The sequence below is a fragment of the Podarcis bocagei genome (genome assembly GCF_964188305.1).
Source record: "Podarcis bocagei genome assembly, chromosome: 5".
NCBI lineage: Eukaryota > Metazoa > Chordata > Lepidosauria > Squamata > Lacertidae > Podarcis > Podarcis bocagei.
In genome coordinates, this window is record NC_138129.1 from 504211 (window position 1) to 528333 (window position 24123).

The window sequence follows — 24123 nt, forward strand, 5'->3', positions numbered from 1 at the left end:
GGAATCCGCTCCATCCTTTAATAACTTCTAATAAAGGCCTGCTGTAAAAGGGACCTACGATAAATCCCCAGCAGATGATCCCGTGACGGCCTGTTAGGACGGGGGGGGGGGGGCTTCACTCGCTTGCTTCCCTGGGCCTGGGGGGAGGGGGAGACTCCGAAAAGGGGCCGCTGGACCCCATGGCAGTCGCTGTGAGGGCAGCGTCTTTTGGCAGCCAACAGGGCTGGGCTGGCAGTCCCGGTACCCAGCTCAGGATCCCTGCAGGGGCTGGCAAGGGACCAGCATCCTTGAAACCCAGAAACAGCCAGCCAGGCTTCCGTGGGGCGTCCGTGGGGCTTGCGTGTCTCTCCATCCATCCATCCCCCTTTGCTTCTTTCCGTCCTCAAATTGAGTGGGGAGTTTCAATGTGCGGCGATGCGTCAGATTCACAGGCCTGCCCACTCCGGCTATTCCTGGGCAAGCAGCTGCCTCTGCCCACTCCCCGCAAAGCCCCCTCTTGCCAAAGCAGCTATGGTGCCCCCAAAGGTCCCCAGGGATCCTCGGAGGAGGCCAGTTCTCTGCTTGGAAATGGGAGCCACACTTTTTCTCCAGCCTCAGAATTCTTCTTTCCAACCTGGCAGCCTTGGTCAGTTTCTGGGCAGGAGATGTCTCCCTCTCTGCCTGCCTGCAGGGGGCGCTGTGGAGGGCGGGGGCAGGGGCTGCAGGAATTACCTGGGTGAGATGGAGACCTGCTCCTTCCTCCCCTCCCTCACCTGGGGGTCTTTGCCGCTCCTAAATTGGGCTCACTCAGAGGAGGGTTCTTCTCCCTTGGCTTCCTGGGCCCGCTGGCATCCTGGCATCCCACGAAAGCCCTTCGGAAGTCAGGCGGCTTCTGCACCCGCTTCTCCCCCCCCCATTGAGCGTGGCATCAAGAGCCCTCCTCCAAGCCAGGGTGGCAACAGCTGTCGGTGGTCCAGGAGCAGGCTGCCAACTTGCGCTGGCTTGGGTGGCATGGGAGCTGACAGAGCCGCCGGGGAGACGTTTGTCCTGCTGAGGGCAGAGGCCACGGAAGCCCCCCCCCCCCGACTCCGGCCGGGTCCCGTCATGCACCTGGCAAGCTGCTCCGCCTGGCAATTCCTTCCTGTGCTCGGAGCATCAGGTTTAATTGCCCAGATCAGCAGCTTAACTTGCAGAGCCATCGTGATCATTAATGCTGTAAAAGGAGCCATAAAGTCTGGCACCTTCATTTTTCGTAATATACGATAATGGAGAGTCGTTTCCTTTTCCTTTTTGACTTTGACCTGCTTTCTCCCTCGCCTTGATCACGCGAGGAGACCCAGGCGGGGAGCAGCTCTGCTGGCACAGGGTGCAAATGTCCTGCGCGAGGCTTGGCGGGACCGTGCGTGTCTTTGCATGAGCGGAAAGGGAAAGGAGGAGCTCTGGCCTTCTCTCTGAGGGCCTCCTGCCCAAGCCGGCAGGATCAGGCCAATGGGCCGTCTAGCCCAGCATCCTGTTCTCACTGTGGCCAAATGCCCGTAGGAATCCAGATAGACTTCCTCTGGACCTGGAGGTTCCATAAGAGAATATGAGGAGCCTGGCTGCTGGATCAGGCCAAAGGGGGACCATCTTCTCTTCTTACAGTGGCCAACCAGGTGCCCCACCGGGAAACCTGCAAGCAGGATCAGACCCCAGAGCCCTCTCCCTTCCTGGCATTCACAAGCATTTTGGCCTCCAACCATGGAGGGCAGAGAAGAACCACCTTTGATAGTTTCTTTCTCCTTCATGAATTTACTGTATTTTTCGCTCTATAAGACGCACCAGACCATAAGACGCACCTAGTTTTTGGAGGAGGAAAACAAGAAAAAATAATATTCTGAATCTCAGAAGCCAGAACAGCAAGAGGGATCGCTGCGCAGTGAAAGCAGCAATCCCTCTTGCTGTTCTGGCTTCTGGGATAGCTGCGCAGCCTGCATTCGCTCCATAAGACGCACACACATTTCCCATTTCTTTTTAGGAGGGAAAAGGTGCGTCTTATAGAGTGAAAATACGGTATCTCCTCCTCTTCCAAAGCCATCCAAGCTGGTGGCCCTCACGGCCTCCTGTGGCAGGGAGTTCCATAGGTTAACTCTGCTCCGTCCTTCCTTTGGTCTACCCTACATCTCCCAGCATTCAACTTTGTTGGCGCTGCCCAGCAAACCCTGCCTGGCCAGGTCTTGGCACTCGGCTCCCCCCCTCCCAGTGCTGCTTTTGGGCAGAGGGAGGACCTGGCCTGGTGCGGCTCCTCCTTTCTGCTGCTGCCGGGGGGAGGCTGAGGCGGCTGGGCTTGTCCGCTTCTGCAGGAGGCAGCGTCCGAGTCTGGCCAAGGGCACTGCCAGCGCCTTCCTCCCCAGGGGCTCTTGCCCTGAAGGGCTCCCAGGTGGGCAGAGCTTTTGAACCCGGGGCAAGTCGCCTGCCTGCCTGCCACCTCCTTGGGAAATTAGGATGCATTTACGGATGTAAAGTGGAAATTAATCTTTAACGACCAGAGGGATTTGGGATTTGGCTTCGTTTTGTGCCGTCTTAGGCGGAGTCCCTAGGCCCCATTTGTTAGGGGGTGGAGGGGGGAGAGGGAACCCCTGGGCCGAGAATCTGGCTCTGAAGAGGCCGACAGGTAGGGCCGCTGCCCCTGCAGGAATTGGCACGCAGGGCAATCGGGTTCCTCTGCCAGGGGCCACTGGGTGAGGCTTTGAGGAACAGAGAATCCTAGAACACAGAGTTGGACGGGACCCCCAAGAGTCATCTAGTCCAACCCCCTGCAATGCAGGAATGAACTGAGCCAGGATGAGGCCGCTCGGACTCAATGCTGGCTGCCTTGACTGGCCACGGGTGGCATTCAGGCCACAGGGATTCAGAAGCGTTGCTGCGTCTGACTGTGGACGCTGAGCAGAACCTTCTGGCTGGGAGCCACTGAATTTGCCTGGTCCTCTTTCATAGGTTTCATCCAGGTTGGTGGCCATCTCTGCCTCCTGTGGCAGGGAGTTCCACAGGTTAACAATGCGCTGCGTGAAGCAGGACTTTCAGTTGTCTGTCCCAGGATTGGGGGCAAATTCAGCCCCTGCGAGGCTCCTGGTGAGGCAGGTTCAAAGAAGAATCAGCCCAGCAGTTTGCAGTTGTCCCTCCCTCCCTCTCCCCGCCCCCCCTCGATTTCCACAACCCTTGTGTGTAAGAGATGGGCACGGAGCCAAAGGCGGGGAGGTGGAATCACTCGTGCGAGGGGAGAAGTTATTTAAAAGAGAGGCGATCGGGTGTGGAGGGGGGGGGGCTGTGGAGATAATGAAAGCCAGCAGACGCAGCTGCGCCCCCCCAACTCCCTGGGTTTCCTCTGAGTCTTCTTGGCCTCGCAATGAGCCCAGAATGTGTCAAAGAATTGTAGAGGGCACCCCCAGGGTCATCTAGTCCAACCCCCTGCAATGCGGGCAGAGATGCCCAACGAGGGGAGAAGCTGCGTTTGAGTTCTCCCTTAGACGGCACCAGCGGAGAGGCAGAAGGTTGGCATATTCTGGGATGGATCGGGCCCCTGGTCTCTTTCTCCTTCCATGGGGACGTCATGGGAGGCGGGTCCAGCTCTTCCTTGGATTGCGTGCGTAATTATGGGATGGAGTCCGACTGGTGGGAGGGTTTTCCCCGGGGCTGGAGCAGAAGCTGATGAGCCGGTGGCAGAGCAGGGTCCCTGCCAGCATCCCAGCGCCCCCCTCATTCTGCCCGGTGCTGAGGCCTCGCTGGAGGGCCCTGGGCTCCCTTCATGCTGGGAGGATGATGAGCTTCTGTCTCCGCTGAGCCCCCCCCCCATGACACCCCTCTCATCACAGCGCGGCTGACAAGAATCATTTTCATTATAAAACGCTTCAGACCCTTTAATTAACGGAGCCGTTTCCATTCCAATGAGACGCTGCCTGGCTCTGGAGCTGCAGCAACTTGCAGGAGCCAGATGCCACCCCCTTCTGAACAGGAGAGGACCAGGAGAGGTGCAGGATCAAGCCAGTGACCCATCGTGTCCACAGGATCCAAGGGCAAGATGCCCTCCCCTCTGGTGGTTTTTGGCAACTGATATTTCTGCCTCCAGCAGTGGAGGAAAAGCAAAGCCATTCCATTGATCATCATCATTAGAATTTCTATACCGCCCATCATCCAAAGATCACAGGGAGGTTTACAATATAAAAACACAAAAATACACACCATAGTAACAAACAGAAGCAATGCCCCCCCACCCCCCTGGTTGTAAAGGCCATAGATTGTTGAATAAGCCAAAGGCCTGGGAGGTGAGGAATGTTTCTGCCTGGTGCCTAAAGCGATGGAGAGAAAGCATCAGGCCAGCCGCATCATCATAATCATTATTATTATTATTATTATTATTATTATTATTATTATTATTATTAACTTTTATTTATACCCCGCCCTCCCCAGCCAAGACTGGGCTCAGGGCGGCTAACACCAGATATAAAAACAATTGATTAAAATACAACTTAAGAACAAGATTAAAATACAACATTCAGATGCAGCCTCATTTCAGTAGGAACTCAAATCAAAAACCTTTGGGGATAAAAATGTCAAATCTTCACCAAGGCTAACTATCCAGACTGGTCCTACATGGTCCAGAAAAAGCCAGGGAAGTCCCCAAATAGGAGTTCCATCACAGAAGGAGAAAGGAAAAAGGAAGAGGGGGAGGGGATCAAGTTGATTCCAAAAGGCCAGGCGGAACAATTCTGTCTTCCAGGCCCTGCGGAAAGAGATCAGATCCTGCAGGGCCCTGGTCTCATGAGGCAGAGCATTCCACCAGGCAGAGCCAGTGTTAAAAAGGTCCTGGCTCTGGTTGAGGCTAATCTGATTTCCTTAGGGATCTCTAGGGTGTTGCTATTTATGGACCTTAAGGTCCTCCACGGGGCATATCAGGAGAGGCTTTGCAACTGACCGGTAGTTTGATTTTCTGAACGCAAGGTAGGGTTTCAAGCAGGCAGGGAGCCCTCCTTCTCCTAGGAAGGCATTCCTCGCCATCATGGCCCAGCCAGTTGTCCCCTCCTGGCTGGTTTTTATCGGGGTTAAGGGACGCAGGTGGCGCTGTGGGTTAAACCACAGAGCCTAGGGCTTGCCGATCAGAAGATCGGCGGTTCGAATCCCCACGAAGGGGTGAGCTCCCGTTGCTCGGTCCCTGCTCCTGCCAACCTAGCAGTTCGAAAGCACGTCAAAGTGCAAGTAGATAAATAGGTACTGCTCCGGCCGGAAGGTAAACCGTGTTTCCGTGCGCTGCTCTGGTTCGCCAGAAGTGGCTTAGTCATGCTGGCCACATGACCCGGAAGCTGTACGCCAGCTCCCTCGGCCAAGAAAGTGAGATGAGCGCCTTAACCCCAGAGTCGGCCACGACTGGACCTAATGGTCAGGGGTCCCTTTACCTTTACCTTAGAGCGCAAGGGGTCTCCCTGGGCAGTCCAAGCCCCCTTTCCACATCCTTGAGCCTTACCATAGACTCTACTCTGGACCTTCCTTGAGATGCATCTGCTGTAACAGCGGAGCCAGGATCCTGGTGGGTGCAAGTGGCTTTCTCCTCTAGATGCTTTGCAAACAAGTCACGTTGAACTGCCTCCTTTGGCCAGACTGTCAAGCACCCTGCATGCATGATCCGGGAAAGCTCTGCCGGACGGCACAATCAGGATGCAGTGGAGGCAGCAAAGTACACCATCCCTGTTGGCAGCCATCCCCGCCTCCTGAGGCAGGGAGTTCCATAGTTCAATTCTGCCTTGCGCGAAGAAGGACTTGCTTGAAGATGTTCAGGATCTTTCAACTTTCCGCTTCTTTGGATGTCCTGCCTCCCAAGGGCTCTGCCACCCGGATGCCAGCTCTGACCAGGAGCATCCTTGGCCTGGCCCTCTTCCCAGCTCTCTCTCGCTCCCCCGTCCCAGGATGGCAGTGCCCTCCCCCCTTGTTCCCCAGCAGGGCGGGACCAGATCTCCAGGGAGGCAGCAAGTGGAGGAGGCCCTGCCTGCTGGTTTGGGAGGTGCCATCTGGCAGCCCTTTGCTGCAGGAGTGCTCTTCCCATGCTCAGAGGCACACAGATGAAGAAGGAGGCCTGGGACTCCCAGCATGTGGGAAGGCTTAGAGAGGAATGCAAAGAGCTGCTTCACACGGAGCCAAAGCCTTGGTCTGTCTAACTCAGTGTTGTCTGCACTGACTGGCAGCAGCGGCTGACAGAAATTGAACCTGAGACCTTCTGCATGCAAGGGAGCTGCTCTGGCCGGCCCCTCTCTCTGGAAAGGGGGCGCTGAGCCCCCTCTGCTTCTCTTTGCAAGCTCAGCCCCAGCAGGATGGGCAGCGAGGGGGAGAGAGAGCTTTTTGCTGGACTTTGCAACGTTTTGCATCGAGCAAGCAGCGTGCCCCCCCTTCTCTCCCTCTTTCTGGTGGCAGGGAGGGCAGCCAGAGCTTTTGGGGTGAGGCGGAGGTAATTGCAGGGCACGGCGGCTGACAGCTGTCAGCCAGGGAGAGAGGCCAGGAGCGGCTTTGGGTCCAGCCAGCAGTGATGCCTCCTGACAATCAGCCCATCAGCGGCGGGATAATGAGCAGAGCCTTCGGGGCTGCCAAGCGTCTCCTGGGAAGAGCTGAGAGGCAGCAGCGGGGCGGGGGGGGGAGCACAGGCCTGGCCTCTCCAGCACTCCGGCCCCCACTTGGCTGCGCCCCCAAACCAGCCCCGGGGAAGCACTGAGCAAGCAGCAGGCTCCCTGCCCCAAATGCAAGGGCTCTGGAGAGACGCTGCCAGGAAGGACGTTTCCCTGACAGCAGAGTGACCTCGTGGGACCCACCGCCTTGGTTGGGGGGCTGGATCTGCAGCTCTGCCCCATGCTAGAATCATGGGAGGGTAAGACCCATGGGAGGGTCACGAGGCTCATCGCGTCCAACCCCTGCCATGCTGGCGTCTACCTCCGACCCCCCCAGGACCCACAGCCTGGCTCCCCCCATGGCAGTTGGGAAACAGGTGGCTCTTGAAACTGGGGGAGGCTGCTGGGGGCCAGCGGAGTCCTCTTTGGTGCCATGTTACCAGGAGACCCTTTTTCTTCCTGCCCTTTGGCCCTGGGTCGCAGAGAATCACAGAATTGTAGATTTGGAAGGCACCCCAGAGTCATCTAGTCCACCCCCGCAAGTGTAGGAGGTGTGGGCAATTGCACGAAGAGAAGTAAAAGGGGTGGGCGGGCGCAGGAGTCGGGACCTGGGCTGCCAAATGGTTGGCGGGGGAGCCTGGTGCCTGGCGGGCGATGGGGATGCCATCCTGGCCTGGCTGCCTTTGAGCAGCTGAGCTAAAACTGGCCCCCGCTGCCCCCTCCCCAACAGCTGCCTTTCCTGCAGCTGGCCGGTTGCCAGCCTGGCTCCCCTGGGTGCTCAGCCAGCTCCTTGCCATGGGTGGTGGGGGGGCGAGGTGGCATCTCTGCCCCTTCCCTGCTTTCCCCCAAATTTTCCCGGCTCCTGCCGGGCAGCAGGCAGCTATTTATTGCGGCTTCAGCAGAGTTCATCAGAAAGATCTTTATTTTGATCTGAGGAGTTAACAAGCAGCTGGTGCTTCTCTGAGCTGGTGAGACAAACAGGCAGCAGAGACCCTTGGATCTCGCCCAGCGCCAGGCACAGCCTCATCCTGCCCCCCTGCAGCAGCAGCTGCAGCCAAGAGATGCGCGGGGGGGCGGGATTCCCCCTGCAGCTGTGCCCCCCCCCTTGCCTGCACTGCTGCGTCCCAATTAAGGGGACTTCCAGGCGGGAGCTTAATATGGCAAGCCAGTCTTTGAGATCCCGCAAATGCTCACTGGCAACATGTGACACGTGTGTTTTCCCACTTGTTGGATTTCCCCATGAAAAGGGAAAATTGGCACCAAAAGATGGCAAAACACAGGCTGTCATTTTGATGCTAGCGATGCTGTCATGTGGGGTGTGCGTGAAAAAGGCCTGAGGGGGCCAGGATTGGGGCCTGCCTGGGGGCACCCTGGGGGCCTGCCCAGGGGGGCCCTCCAAGGCGGCGGCTGCCCCACAGGGGACATTCCCTGCCCCCAAAGATCTCCCGGGTGCATATCCTGCCCCCTTATGCCCCACAATCCTTGGGCGCCACCTCTTCCTTGCTGTGGGGCAGCCAGCTGGTTGGGGGCTCTTTCTTTAGCCGTGGGTCCAGGCCTCCTGCATTTCCCAATAGGATTCCAAATACCAGTTGTTGGAGACTGGGGGGGGGGGAGCGTTGGGCTTGTTGCCACATCCACCTTGGGATTCGCCCTCTGCCAAGGGAGTGCTTTGTGGGTCTCCTCCTTGGCACAGTTTGCGGTGGGGGGAGGGCTGACGGAAGGCAGGGGTGTTGGGGCTGGGCGTGGCCCCTTGAGGCTCCTGGGGGCCCACCTGGCCCCCCACTGACATGTTGGGACTTCCTGCAGGTGTGATCCGGACGGCGGTGGCCAACCTGGACCGGGAGACGCAAGACCGCTATGAGGTGGTGGTCCGGGCGACAGACATGGCCGGGCAGCTGGGAGGCCTCTCGGGGTCCACCACCGTCACCATCGTCATCACAGACGTCAACGACAACCCCCCACGCTTCCCCCAGAGTGAGCTTGGGCCACGGGGTGGACGGAGGGAGGGTGGCAGCAGCTGGCAGCTCCTTTGTGGGGGGCAGCTGTCCAGTCAGAGCTGGGTGCCCCACTTGGGCTGCCTTGGCAGTGGGTTGCTGGACCAGGCAGCGGGGTGGGCCCTGCCAGCTGGGCACTTAGGCCACGTTGCCGGTGCCATGCACACTCTCCCGGTGCCAGGCTGGGGTGCCCCTGCTTTTAGGGTGCAGGCTCCGTGCAAGCTGTGAAGGGGGGGGTGTGCCCCCAAAAACTCTGGTGTGGGGTAGGCAGATTTACACAGGACCCCCCCCCGAGAGATTCCCTTTCCCGAAATTTCAGAACCACTGACTTGATGACAAATGCAAATCCAGGATTAGGCGAGGATTGGGCCGTTTGGCAGTTTTAGCTTTATAAATTATGAATAAAATGCAACGGGATCTCTTTGCAGGGCATTAGAACATTATCCCTCCCCAATTTTTTTTTTTTTACAGAAAACTTCCAAGTTCTTTTTTCCCTAGAAAATCCACATCACTGCTTTCTATTATTGCCCCCCCCCTTAAATGGAAGTTTATTAAGGTAAAGAAAAAAACAAAGAGAGAATATACGGGGTGAGGGAATGAAACACATGTTATCGACTCTGAGCACATTGGCAATGCAAGAAGCATCAGTGCATCCACCCAAGATGGACATACAACCTCCAAATGTCCAAAATGATGTCCAGGTGAAAGTGGAGTTTACAAAAAACAACAAAAAACGGGTTCAGATGTAGTCGGGACATTCAGGTCCTCAGACCATTGCCCAGCAGACAGCGAGTATTAATCCTCCCAGTCGCTTTGTGACCCAAAGGGCTCCTAAAGTCCACTTTTCTCATCCTGCTGTTAATCCCCAGGTCATGGGGATAGGATTTGAAAATAATAATAATAATAATAATAATAATAAATTTTATTTATATCCCGCCCTCCCCAGCCGAAGCCGGGCTCAGGGCGGCTAACAACACTAAAATAGTGCCACATTATAAAAACATCATAAGAATTAATTAAAATCAAAATTGATGGCAACCATAAACTAAAGTATTGTAAAGATTGCCAAAGGAGGGAGTCAGGCTGTGCCCTGGCCAAAGGCCTGGTGGAACAGCTCTGTCTTGCAGGCCCTGCGGAAAGATGTCAAGTCCTGCAGGGCCCTGGTCTCTTGGGACAGAGCGTTCCACCAGGTTGGAGCCGCAGCCGAAAAAGCCCTGGCTCTAGTTGAGGCCAGCCTAACCTCTCTGAGGCCTGGGACCTTCAAGATGTTTTTATTTGAGGACCGTAAGTTCCTCTGTGGGGCATACCAGGAGAGGCGGTCCCGTAGGTACGAGGGTCCTAGGCCGTATAGGGCTTAAAGGTTAAAACCAGCACCTTGAACCTGATCCTGTACTCCACCGGGAGCCAGTGCAGCTGGTATAGCACCGGATGAATGTGATCCCGCAGCGAAGACCCCGTAAGGAGTCTCGCTGCGGCATTCTGCACCCGCTGGAGTTTCTGGGTCAGTCTCAAGGGCAGCCCCACGTAGAGCGAGTTACAATAATCCAGTCTGGAGGTGACCGTCGCATGGATCACAGTGGCTAGGTCAGGGCGAGAGAGGTAAGGAGCCAACTGCTTAGCTTGGCGGAGATGAAAAAATGCCGCCTTTGTTATAGCTGCAATCTGCGCCTCCATGGAGAGGGAGGTATCGAAGATTACACCCAAACTCTTAACGGACGGTGCTGGCACTAATTGCACCCCCGCAAGAGATGGGAGTTGCCCCCTCAATCCCATATCGTCCCGTCCCAGCCAGAGGACCTCTGTCTTCGAAGGATTTAACTTCAACCGGCTCCCACGTAACCATCCAGCCACAGCTTCCAAGCATCTGATCAGTGTGTCTGGGGCCGAGTCAGGATGGCCATCCATCAACAGATAGAGTTGGGTGTCATCAGCATACTGATGGCAGCCCAGCCCAAAACTCCGGACAAGCTGGGCGAGGGGGCGCATAAAGATGTTAAAAAGCATCGGGGAGAGAATCGCACCCTGAGGCACTCCACACACCAAGGAGTGGCGGGATGACAGTTCCCCCCCAAGCGCCACCCTCTGTCCCCGACCAGAGAGAAACGAGCGCAGCCATTGAAGGACTGCGCCCTGGATCCCCACGTCGGCGAGGCGGTGGTCCAGAAGTTCGTGATCGACCATGTCGAAAGCTGCTGACAGATCTAGAAGAATCAGCAGCCCCGACCCGCACAAACATCCTCAAATATCTAGGATTACTCCAATACAAAAGTGATGCAGACCCAAAGGGAAATGCCACTGGACCTGCCAACATCACGACAGGGCCAGAGTCCATCCGAATTAGACCGTCCCTAGAGAGACGTTGTGCAGTAGACCTGGAAGATCAATTTTTGCAGAATTCCTCTCAGTTTTAAAGCTACAGAAATGTTCCACGTTGATCAGAAGGGTTGTCCCATCCAGAAATTCGTGGTTGAGGTTGTGCCACCCACTCAAACTCCTTGTTCCATCCATGCTTTGAAGATGGGTTCCTTTGGGGGGGGATGTGAGAGTGCCGGGGCTCGGAGGCAGCGATGGGGTGGCTCTTAAGCAGGAACCTTCCTCACCCGGCCTCTTCCTCCCCCCGCCCCAGAGATGTACCAGTTCAGTGTGGTGGAGACGGCCCCCGTGGGGACTCTGATCGGGAGGGTGAAGGCCGAGGACTCCGACGTGGGCGAGAACACCGACATGACCTACCAGGTCAAGGACGAGGAGGGGCTGGGGGCTTTCCGGGTGACCACCGACAGCAACACACAGGAAGCCCTCATCTCCGTGCAGAAGGTGAGCCGGGGGGGGGGCTCTCATTCTCCCCTTTGTGGGTGTTGGGGGAAGCTGGGGGGGTGCCTCTGGCCACAGCAGGGCCTCGGGGGAGCTGCCCCAGCATTCACAATTCTATACAATTCAGATCCATGCAGTTCTATGGATTCCCTGCCATCCTCTGCTGCCCCATCAGCAAAGCCCTGCCCAGCCTTGGGGGCTCTTTCCTCCTGTCCCCCTTCTCCCCCTTTTCTCCCCCCCCCTCCAGCTGCCTCTGGTTTCTCCAGTTGATTCCTGGTGGGTTCTGGATGCCTCCCAGTTCTGCTTGGCTGGCAGGCCTCCCTCCGCCTGGGAAACGGGGATCTTGGGACTCTTCGGCTTTTCCAGAATTCAGAGCATGCCAGCCCGCCTGCGGGATTCTGCCTGCCTCCGTCAGACTGGGACCCCCTCCTGCCCCATGGAGGAAGGCAGGCAGGCAGGAGACGGAGAGCTGCCTGCTGCCGAGCCAGCCCATGGGCCCTGCTCTGGCTTGTCTGCCCTGACTGGCAGCCGCTCTCTGGGGTTGCCCCTCCCAGCCTTGCCAGGCCATGCTGCCAGGCGGGTGCCACCTGGGTCCCTCTGCATGCAAGGCAGCTGCTCCCCACAGAGCTCCTAAAACATAGAGCTGCTTATCGGTGCCTCTTTGCAGAACTGGCCCCAGAGGACCCGGCTGGGCGCTGCCACCCTTAAAGGGGCAGTTCCTTCCTCCAGCCTTTCGCAAGAGGGAGGTGCCCCTGGCTCTCACCTGGCTCTCACCCTGGGGTGGCCAAGGGGTGGGGCAGGGCCTGGGGGGAGCCTGGATGGTGTCAGCCCACTGCTCACCCCACAAAAAAACCCTCTTTTCTCTGCAGCCTCTGGACTTTGAGGCCCAGAGCGTGCAGACAGTGGTGGTCGAGGCCCTGAACAAGTTTGCGGACCCCCGCTTTGTGGACCTGGGCACCTTCCGGGACCAGACCATCGTGCGCGTCTCCGTGCTGGATGTGGACGAGCCCCCCGAGTTCCAGCCCCCCGAGGGCCTGATGGAGGTGCAGGAGGACGCGGCGGTGGGCTCCTTGGTGGGCATGGTCACCGCCCTGGACCCCGACGTGGCAAACAGACCCGTCCGGTAAGGAGGGCTTCCTCTCCTCCGTCCAGGAAATGGGCGCGTGGTGCCGGGAGAGGGAGGAAGTAGGGCAGGAAGGGGGGCGGTTGCAAAGGCAAGTGGGGTGCATGGGCAGCTGAGGTGGGGGACCCCAAGGGGACAAGAAGGGGGAAGGGGCAAGAAGGTTCTGGGCGCCTAAGCCTGGGAGGAGGCAGAGAAGGAGGAATCTGGAATCTGCCAGGTGGCCGAGGGCTTCATGTCGCACAAAACTCGGCTTTTGGGGAGAGGCTTCTGCAAAGTCCTTTGGCAAGAAATAAGTTTCGAGGTTTGTGAGATGAACTAAAAGGCGAGGTCTTTGCCCAACTTAGGGGGGTGGGAGTGGAAGGGCTTCTGTGTAGTTTGTGGAACTTTTCCTTTTTGCACATATCACACGCATGCGCATCTGGAACCACTCCCTTGCCTTTTCATGCACATTCCTGAAAATCTCCTGGTTGTGCAATCGGTGCTAGATTATATATCCCAGTTGCTGAGTTTCTGCTCTGAGTGGCACCTCCATGGCACCTCTGTTTGTGTCTCAGGAGAGGCAAAGGGGTCTGGGGATGGGGCAGAGGGGTCCAGCAGAAGTGGCCATGCAAAGTCAGTTGGCTGTCACTCAGAATGGGTGGGCTCTGGGTGCCAGCAGAATGCCAGAGGCATGAAGGGAGATGAGGTGCAGGGGTTCTGGGGGGCGGGCAGGCCCAGCTGCTCTGCTCTGGTTCTGGGGCTCAACCAGGATTGGCCCAACAGAGCCCAGGGGGCCTCTGTGCCACAGGTGAGCAAAGAGGGCAGATCAGCAGGGCCTGTGCCAGGTGGAGCCCCCCCATCACCTCTGTGCAACGTTAGCGCTGCCCTTCCCCACCTGGCCTGACAGACGGGGGCCGCTGGAGAGAAGCCTTTCCTCTCTTCTCTGGGAAGATGGTGGACTCCCCTTCCTCGGAGGTTTTTAAGCTGAGGTCGGATGGCCGCCTGCCAGGGATGCTTCAGCTGTGATTCGCTGGGAGGAAAGACAGGCCTCCGCTCTTTCTCTGCCCAGGACAGGGCCCTCCTCCCGGCCTCCTCCCCGCCTGCGCCCGCTGGAGCCCCTCTGCTGCTTCCCCCCGACTGCGATGCAGCGCTGCAGGCTGGCACTCTGTAGAGACGCTGTTGCTCCTTGGCACTCGCTGGCGCCACAGACATGTGTTGGGCACAGGCGGTTTGCAGACTCCCGCGACGCCCGAGAGCGTCAACCTGCTCCGGCACAAAGGCGGCAGGCAGGGAAAACAAACACCACAAAGAGCTTTTCACACCGCGCTTGACAAGCTTCCCAGAGCCCAGCAGCAGCCGCAGCAGCAGCAGCAGCAGCAATGCACATGCCAGGATGCCAGGATGAGCCCCTCGCTCAGCTGCTGCCGCTGCCTTTGGGGGTGGCAAGGAAGGGCTGAGGCAGGCGAGTGCCAAGGAAACCGCCAAAGCGCAGGAGAGGGAGGAGGAGAAACCGCTCTCGGCTCTGCCCAGCCAAACAACAGGCGATGCCGTTGGGAGGAGGAGGAGGAGAGGGAAGCTGGCGACACCAGCAGCATCCCAAGCAGCGGCTTCTTGCTCTGGCTGCCTCAACCCCCCCCCCTCAAGAACCAGCTAGGCATGTGGTGGGGGGCAGATCTGCTGCCTTTGGTGATGGGGGCGCACACTGGTTTAGCTGGTGCAGGGAAGGGCTGGGCAGGGCAGGGCAGGCCTCGTTGGAGGGCGCTGCGGGGGGGGGGGCAACTGGGACACGTGAGGGCTGAGAGAGCTCCCCCTTGGCAGGGGGCTGGGCTCTGGGGGGCAGAGAAGGGCATCCTTTTCTTTTTGTGTATCACTGACGCTGCTTTCATACAGCATGCAAAACGTAATAAGGCCGCCGGGAAAGCTTCCGTCAAAACACCCCTGGAGCATCTGTAGGTATTCTGGACCTGCAGGTGACATGTCTGCCTCCGCTGAGCTCTGCCTTGCAGCGGGTTGGACTAGATGACCCCTGGGGGTCTCTCCCAGTTCTACAATTCTGTGAGTCTGTGAATCCTCAGTTCAGGAGGGTTGGCAAGACTGAGAAAGAAGTGAGGGGGCTCCTTTCTACATGGTTTGGCAGCAGTGAGGGAAATGCACTCTGCACATGCTCAACCCCGGCATGAAGTGGGAACTGGGGTTCTGCGGCTCTGTGGGAGGCCTTCAGGCTGAACCGTGAGCTGGAAGCAGCTCCTGGGGCCGACCGCTGGGGGCCTTGGCTTCGGCCAGGGTCTGCTCCTGTGCCTTCTTCCCTCTGATTGCAGGATCAAGCCCTGCACTGGGTGCAGAGCGGCTGAGGCCAAGGTCCCCTCTGGACAGGCCCACCCTTTCCTCCCCACCTTCGGCCAGCGGCAACGTCTGAGACCCCCCAGGCAGCAGCCCCCACGCAAACACGCCATTGCAGGCAGCAGCAGCAGCAAAGCAATTTGGCTTGTTTCATAGCCGGATAAAAGACGATAAATCCCCAGAGACAAACCAGACCTGATTGAAAATAATCTTGCCAACCAGGCAATTAGGAGGGCGAGCGGAGAGGCGAGGGGGCCGTGACCTGCCGCCTCTGGCCTGGCACTGCTGGCGCAGCATCTCCCAGCAGCCGCGCCGGATGCCGTCTGGCGTTTGCTCCCCCGTCGCCCTGGAGGTGGGGCTGCCCTCCTCGGCTGCTTGTGGGGGGCAGAGGGAGGGGGCGGCCGTGGGGGCAAAATGAGGGCCAAGGGGAGGAAGACAAGGCAGCGGGAGAAGCCAGAAACTCCTAGCAGAGCTTGGCTTGCGGGTGGCAGAGGGCAGCTGGGCAGAGACCACCCCCTGGGGCTGCTGCCGGGAGGTCAGGCCTGGCACATCCAGGAGGGTGGCTGTGCCATCACCTCCATCGCAGAATCCAGGGGGCGACTCCAGTAAGCAGCAGGTGCTGGGCACACATGGTGCATGCGCAGGGCAGCAGCTTCCCCTTTTGCCCCCGTCGGGGATCTATCCTGCAGAAGGGGCAGAAGGCACAGCCCAGGAACAGAGAGGAAGCACCAGGAAGCGTCTGGCTGAAGGTGCGTCCCAGGAGGCCCTCGGCTTCCGTTGGTGGGAATCATAGTTGGAAGGGACCCCGAGGGTTGCCCAGTCCAGCTCCCTGCATTGCAGGGGAAGCCCCTCCAGCGCTATGGGGCTCTCGCAAGGCTCTTCTTTCCCGGGGCGGGGGGCACTTGTGGGGCTTTCCTCTCTCCCAGGGGGACGTAACACTCTGCAGTTGTCCCTTCCCTCCCCGCCTGGCCTTTCTCCCTGTCAAGGTCGTTTGGAACCTGTATCCTCCTGTCCTCTGCAATATTTACAGTTCCTCCCGGCTTGTGTCATCCTCTGCGGATTTGACGAGGGCCCCTCGCTCGGCGCTCCTCCATCTGAGTCATTAACTTTATTGCGGAGGAAAAAGGAGGCAGCACAGCGGTGTAGGCAGATGCCCGGCCGGCCGGCCTGGCGGGGGGCCGGAGGGGCTGTGCAGGGTGTGGCCAGGGCTGGGGCTGCTTCAGGAGCACCTGGCCGGTGGAGGGTGCTGCTTTTTCTGGGAACGCGTCCACAGCACGGATCCGGACGGAGGTGCAGAAGCCTCCAAGGCCGGGCAGTCTGGCTTCCTTGGCATCTCCCCTCTGGTCTTTGCTGGGCCAATCGCCTCACATCCCTGGCACAGAAGCCAGACCAGGATGCCCGTGACCCCTCTAGTCCGGCATCCTGTTGTCCCAGTGGCCAAACAGATGCCCATTGTAGGAACTCTGCAAAAAGCTCCTGAGCCCCAGAGCAACTCTCCTCTCCTGCGGATTCCAGCGACTGGCATTCAGAAACCTGGCTGCCTCCGACTGTGGAGGCAGAGCGGTGCCATCCTGGCTAGGAGCTGTCCAGAGTGTGCCCCCCCCCGAAAGCTTCCTGCCTGTTGGGGTGTGTGTGTGTGAAACAACAACAACAACAACAAACCTATGGTTACGGGAAACATACTCCATAAACACACAAGATTTCAACGGAAGTCTCATAAAGTTCAACGAACAAAGCAGAAGACCCCGTGGAACAGTTCATTCTCTAGTCAGTTCATGCAGCACTACTAGGCTAGAAGATCCACTGTCCTGTAACATTACATATGAGCCTTGACTACTGATGAAGCCCAGGATGGCAAAACAAGGCTCATATCCCGGAAATCCTTGTCTTAGACTCTGTGACAGGATTCTGTGGAACTGTAACAACCCTTCGTGTGGGTTACTGGACTCTATGAACAGACAGGTGGAATAGATACTTATACATGGATGGACCTTATGCATGAACAGACTAGAGAACGAACTGATCCACGGGGTCTTCTGCTTTTTCCGTTGAACTTTATGAGACTTCCGTTGAAATCTACAATTTGATACAATGAATATTATACCTTATTTATTCAAAAGTACAGCCGGTTGCGTCTTGTGTTGGTGGGTGAGTCAGCGCCCGGGGGGGCTAGGCCCCCCCTCTGCCTTTACAGGGGCTGGAGGCCAATGTCAGATGTGTGCAGTTCCTTCTTGATTCCACATGCCAGGAGAGTTTGTGTGGAATGTGCCACTTGGAGTATCCTCTGAGCCGCCTCTATGACTCTGTGATCTGAGGAGGGTGATCTTCCTTCTCCGGGTTCTTGCTCTGACATGGTGTCTTCTCCGTAAACGAATGAATGTTGGCAAGTTGTGGCGCCCGTCTGAAAGTGGCAGTGAATGAGAGCTGGTGTAGGATGGGCATGCCGGTCTGTTGGCTGGGCAGGTTCTGTGCATTAAACACCTTTTGCAGCATCTATTGACAAGTTTCCTTTAATGGCTAAATTAAAAGGAGCAGGTTTCTAGTCCTCCTTGCGGCTGAAATCACAGAGGAGGAGGAGTTGACCAGTGGCAGAAGAAGCCTATCTGGCAGCCAGGGAGGGCGCTGAGGGGTGGGCCGAACCACCCACAGGGGCAGGGCAAACTGCGCAGCTGTGCATGCGCAGCACCCATACGGACGGTGCTCAAGTGGCACCCATAGGGATGGCGCATGCACGGTGCCCATACCGACGGGGCAAGCATGCTCTCGGCCACCCCACAGCTGGGGGGTAGGCAGCAAGTGGACAGTGCAGAGCCTTTGGGTGCCTGAGACGCATGGCATGGGCACGCTGCGGGGCCCACGGAGAGTGCCGCCTGCCATTTCATCACCCCGGGGCGGGCCTCACCCCCCGCACCCCCTTCCTACCCCCCTGGGGTTGACATCAGGGTCCCAAGAGCTCCGTTGCCCCATGTGCCAGCCTTCCACCCCTCCCTTGCATCCTCCTCACAGCTCCCTTTCCCACCTGGTGCCCAGGTACGCCATCGACCGCAGCACCGACCTGGAGCAGATCTTTGACATCGACCCGCTGACCGGCGCCATCATGACCAGCAAGGTGCTGGACCGGGAGACAGCCGGCTGGCACAACATCACCATCTTGGCCATGGAAGCAGGTGAGTCCCGGGGGGGGGGGGCGATGAGGTGGGCAGGATGGAGTCAGCCCAGAGGTGGCCAAGAAGAAGGAGAAGAGCCCCGAGGTGGAGGAGGCCAAAGGGGCTCGTCTGGACCTGAAGCAGCCCTCCCAGGTGCCAGTGGGAAGCAGGAAGGGGCAAGCCAGCAGGAGTATTAATCTGAGCTGGGATGGGCAGGCGGGTAGTGCTTCTGCCTCCGCTGCCACGCCTGACGTGGGGTCTCCTGGGGAGCTACATTCCCCCCCACTCCCTGCCTGTCTCTGGGGCTGGCGCCTCAGGCCCCCTTTTGATGCCCCCGGAGGAAGGCAAAGCCAAAACCTCGCGGCTGCGGCAGCAAAGGGGGAGGGGGCAGGATTGGGAGGGAGGGAGGGATGGGGCAAAGGGGAAGCAACACCCCCTGCCCCCAAACCCTTTGGGGGGCTTCCAGGAGGATTATTAGCCCCCCACCTTTCGCTTTTGAAGGAGATCAAGCACCTTTCTGATGGTGAGAGATGTTGGCAGCGAGACGGACTCTGGGAAGGTGGCGGATTCTCCTCCATTGGAGGTTTCTAAGCAGGGTTCAGGTGGCCCCCTGTGATTCCTGCATTGCCGGGGGTTGGACTAGATGACCCTGAGGGGCCCTTCCAACTTCTAAAGCCATCTGTCAGAGCTGCTTGGAGATCCTAGCTCACAGAGGATCACGCTAGCCAGCGATCATTAAGTAAAAGTCTTTATTGAATTACAGTTTCCATTCTCACGCTGCTGCGCGCAAACTCTACGTCTAGTAGCTAGATCGGCGAAGCTCCGTCTGAGTCTCCGCCCCGTGTGCACCAACTTAATATCCTAGCCTTGCTCCACCTTTTCCGCCTGACTGTCCTCCTCTGGGTCCCTCTACCCCCCGGGGCTTCTTCCTTCCGGGATTCTTCTGACGCTGACCCGGACCCTCCTGCCTCCTTGCGCCGGGCTTTAGGACCTGGTTCCCTTTCGGGGCTGCTTACTGCGCCGCCTTCCTCTGCATTTGAACTTGGCGCGCGCGCCCAACCTTCCACTTTCCTCTTAACCGTTTCTTCGCTCCCCGATGGAGGCGTGGCCACTCCTGACTCATGCCCTCCCTCCTGTGGTGAGCTGCCAGCGCTTCCCCCCTGGCTCCCTTTCTCTTCCCTGCTTCCTGGCGGTGACGCTGGTCCCGATTTCCAACTGCTCTCCCCTGAGTCCCCTCTGGCTCTATCTTCCTGGGGTGCCCCCCTAGACTCCCCCCTTGCCCTGGCCACTGGTGCTCCTTTCTGTGAATCCTCTGATTCACTGGAAAGACTCGGAGATCTCGGGTCGTCGTCATCACTCATCTTTTCTTCTGCCTCCTCCCCTTCGCTCTCTGTCTCCTCCCTTGCCCGTGCCTCTGCTCCTAAACCCCTGACATCCATCCCCCCCTCGAAGCCCCCCAGTCCCCCCTCCCCTCCTTCCGGTGCTGGAGCTGGGGGCTGCTGTTGCAAAGGGACGAACGTCGGATATCGGTCGCTTCCCGTGGCGGGCCTCCATCTGAACTCTTCCGGGACTTCCTCCCTGCTATCGTCGACGACGGTCACCTCCGCTTCCATCTCTGTGCCGCCGTGCTCGAAACCAGGGTCGTCCCCGAAAATATCCATGTCCGTCTCTCCCTCACTTCCTCCTGGCGGCGTTGCTCGTCCTGAGCAGTCCAGCCACTTTCTGCGGAACTGCTCCTCTGGCCTATCGTCCCACCAATACGAGGGTTCTGAGACAGATCCCGAGGGTGACCCCTCCGGGGAACGGACGTCTCGCGTTGGTTCCTCGTCCGAGTCGAACCCCCGGAACGTGCTGGCCGAAAGCGTGGGTGTGAAAAGCCAGTCGTCGAAAAAGTCTGCTGGCATAGGTCTATGTGGGAAGAGGGCATGAAACTCGTCTTTGAGCAGAGGTTCGTCTAAGGCGTAGCCCGGCACCCAGCTGTTCGCACTGGCCGGGGTGCCCTCCTTGGCGAGAAAGTATTCTACCCCCTCTTCCCCCCATCTGGAGTCCAAAATCTCCGTGACTTCGTTGATGCGTTCCTTCTGTGCCGCTCCCGCGTGTCCTGTTCTGTCTCTGGCCGGACTCGGCGCCGTTCCGGGTTCCTGGAACCTGTGCGGTGCCTTGTAGGGAGTGAGCACCGATCTGTGGAATACCGGATGCATTCTGGAACCCTCCGGAAGTGCCAGTCTGAAAGCTACCGGGTTGACCTGCTCTTCGACTTGGTAGGGCCCCAGTTGTTTATGCCCTAGTTTCTTCTTGGCCAACGACCTGGCCGGCACTGCGTGGGCCGCTAACCAAACCCAGTCTCCCACGTGGAGCTCTTCTCCAACCCTTCTGTGCTTGTCTGCTTGTACCTTGTATGCGTGCTTGGCCAGCTCCAGGTGGCGCCTCAGCTGATCGTGGACTTCCTGCAGCTCCGACGCGAACGCATCTGCTGTCTGCGGCTCCCCCTCCCCCATTCTTTCCAGTCCCGGGAAGGTTCTGGGGTGCCTCCCGTTGTTGGCGAAGAACGGCGTGACCCCCGTGGATACGTGCTTCGTGTTGTTGTAGGCGAACTCTGCAAGCGGCAGGTAATCCACCCACGTCGCAGGCTGTTGATTTGCATAACATCTCAGGTACTGCTGCATGATGGCATTGACCCGCTCCGCTTGCCCGTTGGTCTGCGGGTGTCTCGCCGACGCCAGGTTGATCTTGACGTTCAGGAAGCCCATCAGCTTCTGCCAGAAGTTCGAGATGAACTGCCGCCCGCGGTCGGACAGAATAGACCGTGGCAGACCGTGAACCTTGAACACGTGGTCTATGAACAGTTTGGCGGTTTGCTCCGCCGTGGCCACCTTAGCACACGGAATGAAATGCGCCATCTTGGAAAACAGGTCCACCACCACCAGCACTGCCGTCTTGCCCCTTGAGCTGGGCAGATCCGTGACAAAGTCCAGGGCCACCCTTTCCCAAGGTTCTACCGGAGTTTGCAGCGGCTCCAACAGTCCGGCCGGCGGTTTGTGCACTGGTTTGGCCCTCTGGCAGGTGTCACACCTCGCCACGTAGTCTGCGACCTCCCCTCTCATTCCAGGCCACCAGAAATCCCTGGCTACTAATTCCACCGTCTTCTCCTTGCCAAAGTGCCCGGCCGTGGGCGCGTCGTGCAGCTGCTGCAGCACCTTGGCTCGAAGTTCGTCTCCCGGCACGTAGATGGCCCCTTTACGGATGAGCAATCCATCTCTTAGCTGGAAACCGTCGGCCGCTGCCTTGCCCCTTTGCACCTCTGCCATCTTTGCTTGTGCGAAGGAGTCCCCCTGCAACGCTCGCCGTACCGCCTCTAGGTCCACGGTCGCCGCGGCGCACGCCCACACTGTCGGTGCGAAGATGTGCATGGCGGCCGCTGGTGTTGCGTCCTCCAGATACTGTGGCTTACGGGAGAGAGCGTCTGCCATGATGTTGGTGTCCCCCGGGACATACTCTATTCGGAAGTCGAAGTTCGCAAAGAACTCAGCCCAACGTATCTGCCTCTGGTTCAGGAACTGTGCCGTGCGCCAGTGCTCTAGATTCTTGTGGTCCGTGCAAACCTGCACCGTGTGCTTGGCGCCGATCAGAAAGTGCCTCCACGCCTTGAACGCTGCATGAATTGCCAGCAACTCCCTGTCCCATATGGTGTAGTTCTGCTCGGACTTGCTGAGCTTCCTGGAGTAAAACGCTCCCGGTCGCCACACCCCCTGCGGGTCTTTCTGCAGCAGGACCGCCCCCACGGCTCTGTCCGAAGCGTCTGTCTCCACCCTCATCGGCTTGCTGGGGTTGACATGAAGCAGCTGCTCTTCCGACGCGAAGAGACGCTTGAGTGCCTGAAAGGACTGCTCCGCCTGCTCTGTCCAAATGAACTTCTTTTTCTTGGAGCTAAGCGTGTCAGTGATGGCCGCCGTCTGCATCGCGAAGCCCTTGATAAACTTGCGATAGAAGTTCGCAAAGCCGACAAACCTTTGGACCTCCTTCCGGTTGCGCGGGCTCTTCCAATCCAACACCGCTCGAACCTTGGCGCTGTCCATGGCGAGCCCCTTGTCAGACAGCTTGTAGCCCAGAAAATCCACCTCCGTCACGTCAAATTGGCACTTCTCCAGCTTGGCGTAGAGCCTATGTTGCTTTAGCCTGCTCAGCACTTCCTTGACGTGCTTGTCATGCTCCTGCTGCGACTCCGAAAAGATCAGGATGTCATCTAAGAAACAGACGCACGTCTTGTAGAGCAGTCCCGCCAACACGTGATGCATAAATGCTTGAAAAACGTGGGAGCCATTTTGCAATCCAAAAGGCATAACTCTATATTCGTAGGTCCCCAGGGGCGTGAACATGGCTGTCTTCCACTCATCACCCTCCCGCATGCGAATGAGGTTGTACGCCCCCCGCAGGTCCAACTTGGTGAACACTCTGCCCTTCCGTACCTTCGCGAGGAGGTCGTCAATTCGGGGCATGGGGAAGTCCGATGGCCTAGTCACACTGTTCAAAATCCTGTAATCCACTACGAGTCTCTTTTGGGGCGTGTCCCGCTTCTTAACAAAGAATACGGGACTGCCCCCCACTGCCTTGGACTCCCGGATGAAGCCGCGCTGCAAATTATGATCAATGAACTCCTTGAGTTCTTGCAGTTCGTCCTCTGACATGGAATACAGTTTCCCTTTAGGCAGCGCCGCCCCCGGCAGCAGGTCAATTTTGCAGTCATATGGTCTGTGAGGGGGTAGCCTGTCTGCCTCCTTCTCGCAGAAAACTTCCAAAAATTCAGCGTACTTGTGGGGAATCGCTTGCAGCGTGCCTAGCAGCAGCTGTGACTCCTCTTCCTCTCCTTCCTGCCTGGGCACTATGCAGTGTTCAGCACAAAAGGAAGAGCCGAAGGTCAGCTGCCTCTGGTACCAAGCCATCGTTGGGCTGTGCTTGTCCAGCCAACTCATGCCCAATACAACGGGCGTGTCAGATAGTTGAGTGACGTTGAAGCTGATGATTTCTCTGTGATTCCCAAGTCGCATCACCATTGGTGGCGTCTGCTTCACCACTTGCCCCCCGAGCAGCTCCCTGCCATCCACCGTGACAACCTGCAGGGGCAGTGTGGCCGGCAGCAACTGCACAGCGTGCCTGTCGACAAAGTCCTGTCCTATAAAGTCCGCATTGCTGCCTGAGTCGATGGTGATTGGCACGTCTATGGTGATTCCATTGGGCAGCTGGAGAGATGCTGTGAGCCTCACTACTGGTTTGGGCGGGAGGGGGTTCACGGGCTGTAAAATCTCTGGGGACTGCGTCACTAACACGTCTGGCTGGGCCCCAGTGCCTCTTCCTCCAGCCAGACTGCGTCGTTTCCCTGCTGTGGTCCTGCTTGCTGCGTTGCTGCAGTCACCATTGCCGAGGCTGCAGTGAGCTTGTGGAGCCTCTGGGGACACTCTTTTGCCATATGCCCTGGTTCCTCACAGACGTAACACTTCCTGTTCCCTCTAGGAGGCTTCGCTTTCACTGCTGCCGGTGCTAGGGCTCTGGTTGCTGACTGAGCCCTTGCACCTCCAACCTCCATAGGTTCGGCTCCTCCTCCTGGCGGAGGCGTGGATTGCGCCCGCGCTGCTTCTCTGGGAAGGAAGGAGGGGCCCCCGGCTGGTTCGCGCCCTCCACGCCCTTCTTCCCTGCTCCACGGACGTCCTTCCAGCCTCACCCCCACTGCCAGTGCCCTCTGAACGACCTCCTGGGTGGTTCGGGGTCTCTCCCCCCTCGCGATCTCATCTTTAATCGAGTTGTGCAGCCCCTCCCAAAAGAGGTCTCTTACCGGAGCCGAATCTCTGTCCCATTCCAGGGCACTGACCAAGGCGAAAAAGCGGGCATGATACTGCCTGACGCTGGCCCTCCCTTGTCTCAGCCCATGCACCTCCTTCCGTGCAAGATCCACGTCAATACTTGATAAAAAGCACCCATCCATCGCTTTAATAAAGGCATCCGCATTCTGGAGCGCCGGATCCTTATCTCTCCATAAATTGCGTAGCCATGCTTTCGCATCCCCATGCAGATGGGACATGATGAACCCCACTCTCTCTTGTTCATCTCTAAAGTCTTTATGCAGCAGTTGCAGT

At 58.2% G+C, this 24123-nt stretch overlaps 1 protein-coding gene across 4 annotated transcripts in view; it reads left to right on the top strand.

Annotated features, from left to right (window-relative positions):
• Window positions 1-24123, top strand: part of CDH22 (cadherin 22) — a 66067-nt gene that overhangs the window by 19207 nt on the left and 22737 nt on the right. For all 4 annotated transcript variants that reach the window (XM_081196141.1, XM_081196144.1, XM_081196143.1 and 1 more), the window contains 4 exons: window positions 8409-8576; window positions 11223-11410; window positions 12277-12530; window positions 17880-18016. In XM_081196141.1, the coding sequence (XP_081052267.1) occupies window positions 8409-8576; window positions 11223-11410; window positions 12277-12530; window positions 17880-18016 (747 nt within the window). The remainder of the gene's footprint in view (window positions 1-8408; window positions 8577-11222; window positions 11411-12276; window positions 12531-17879; window positions 18017-24123) is intronic.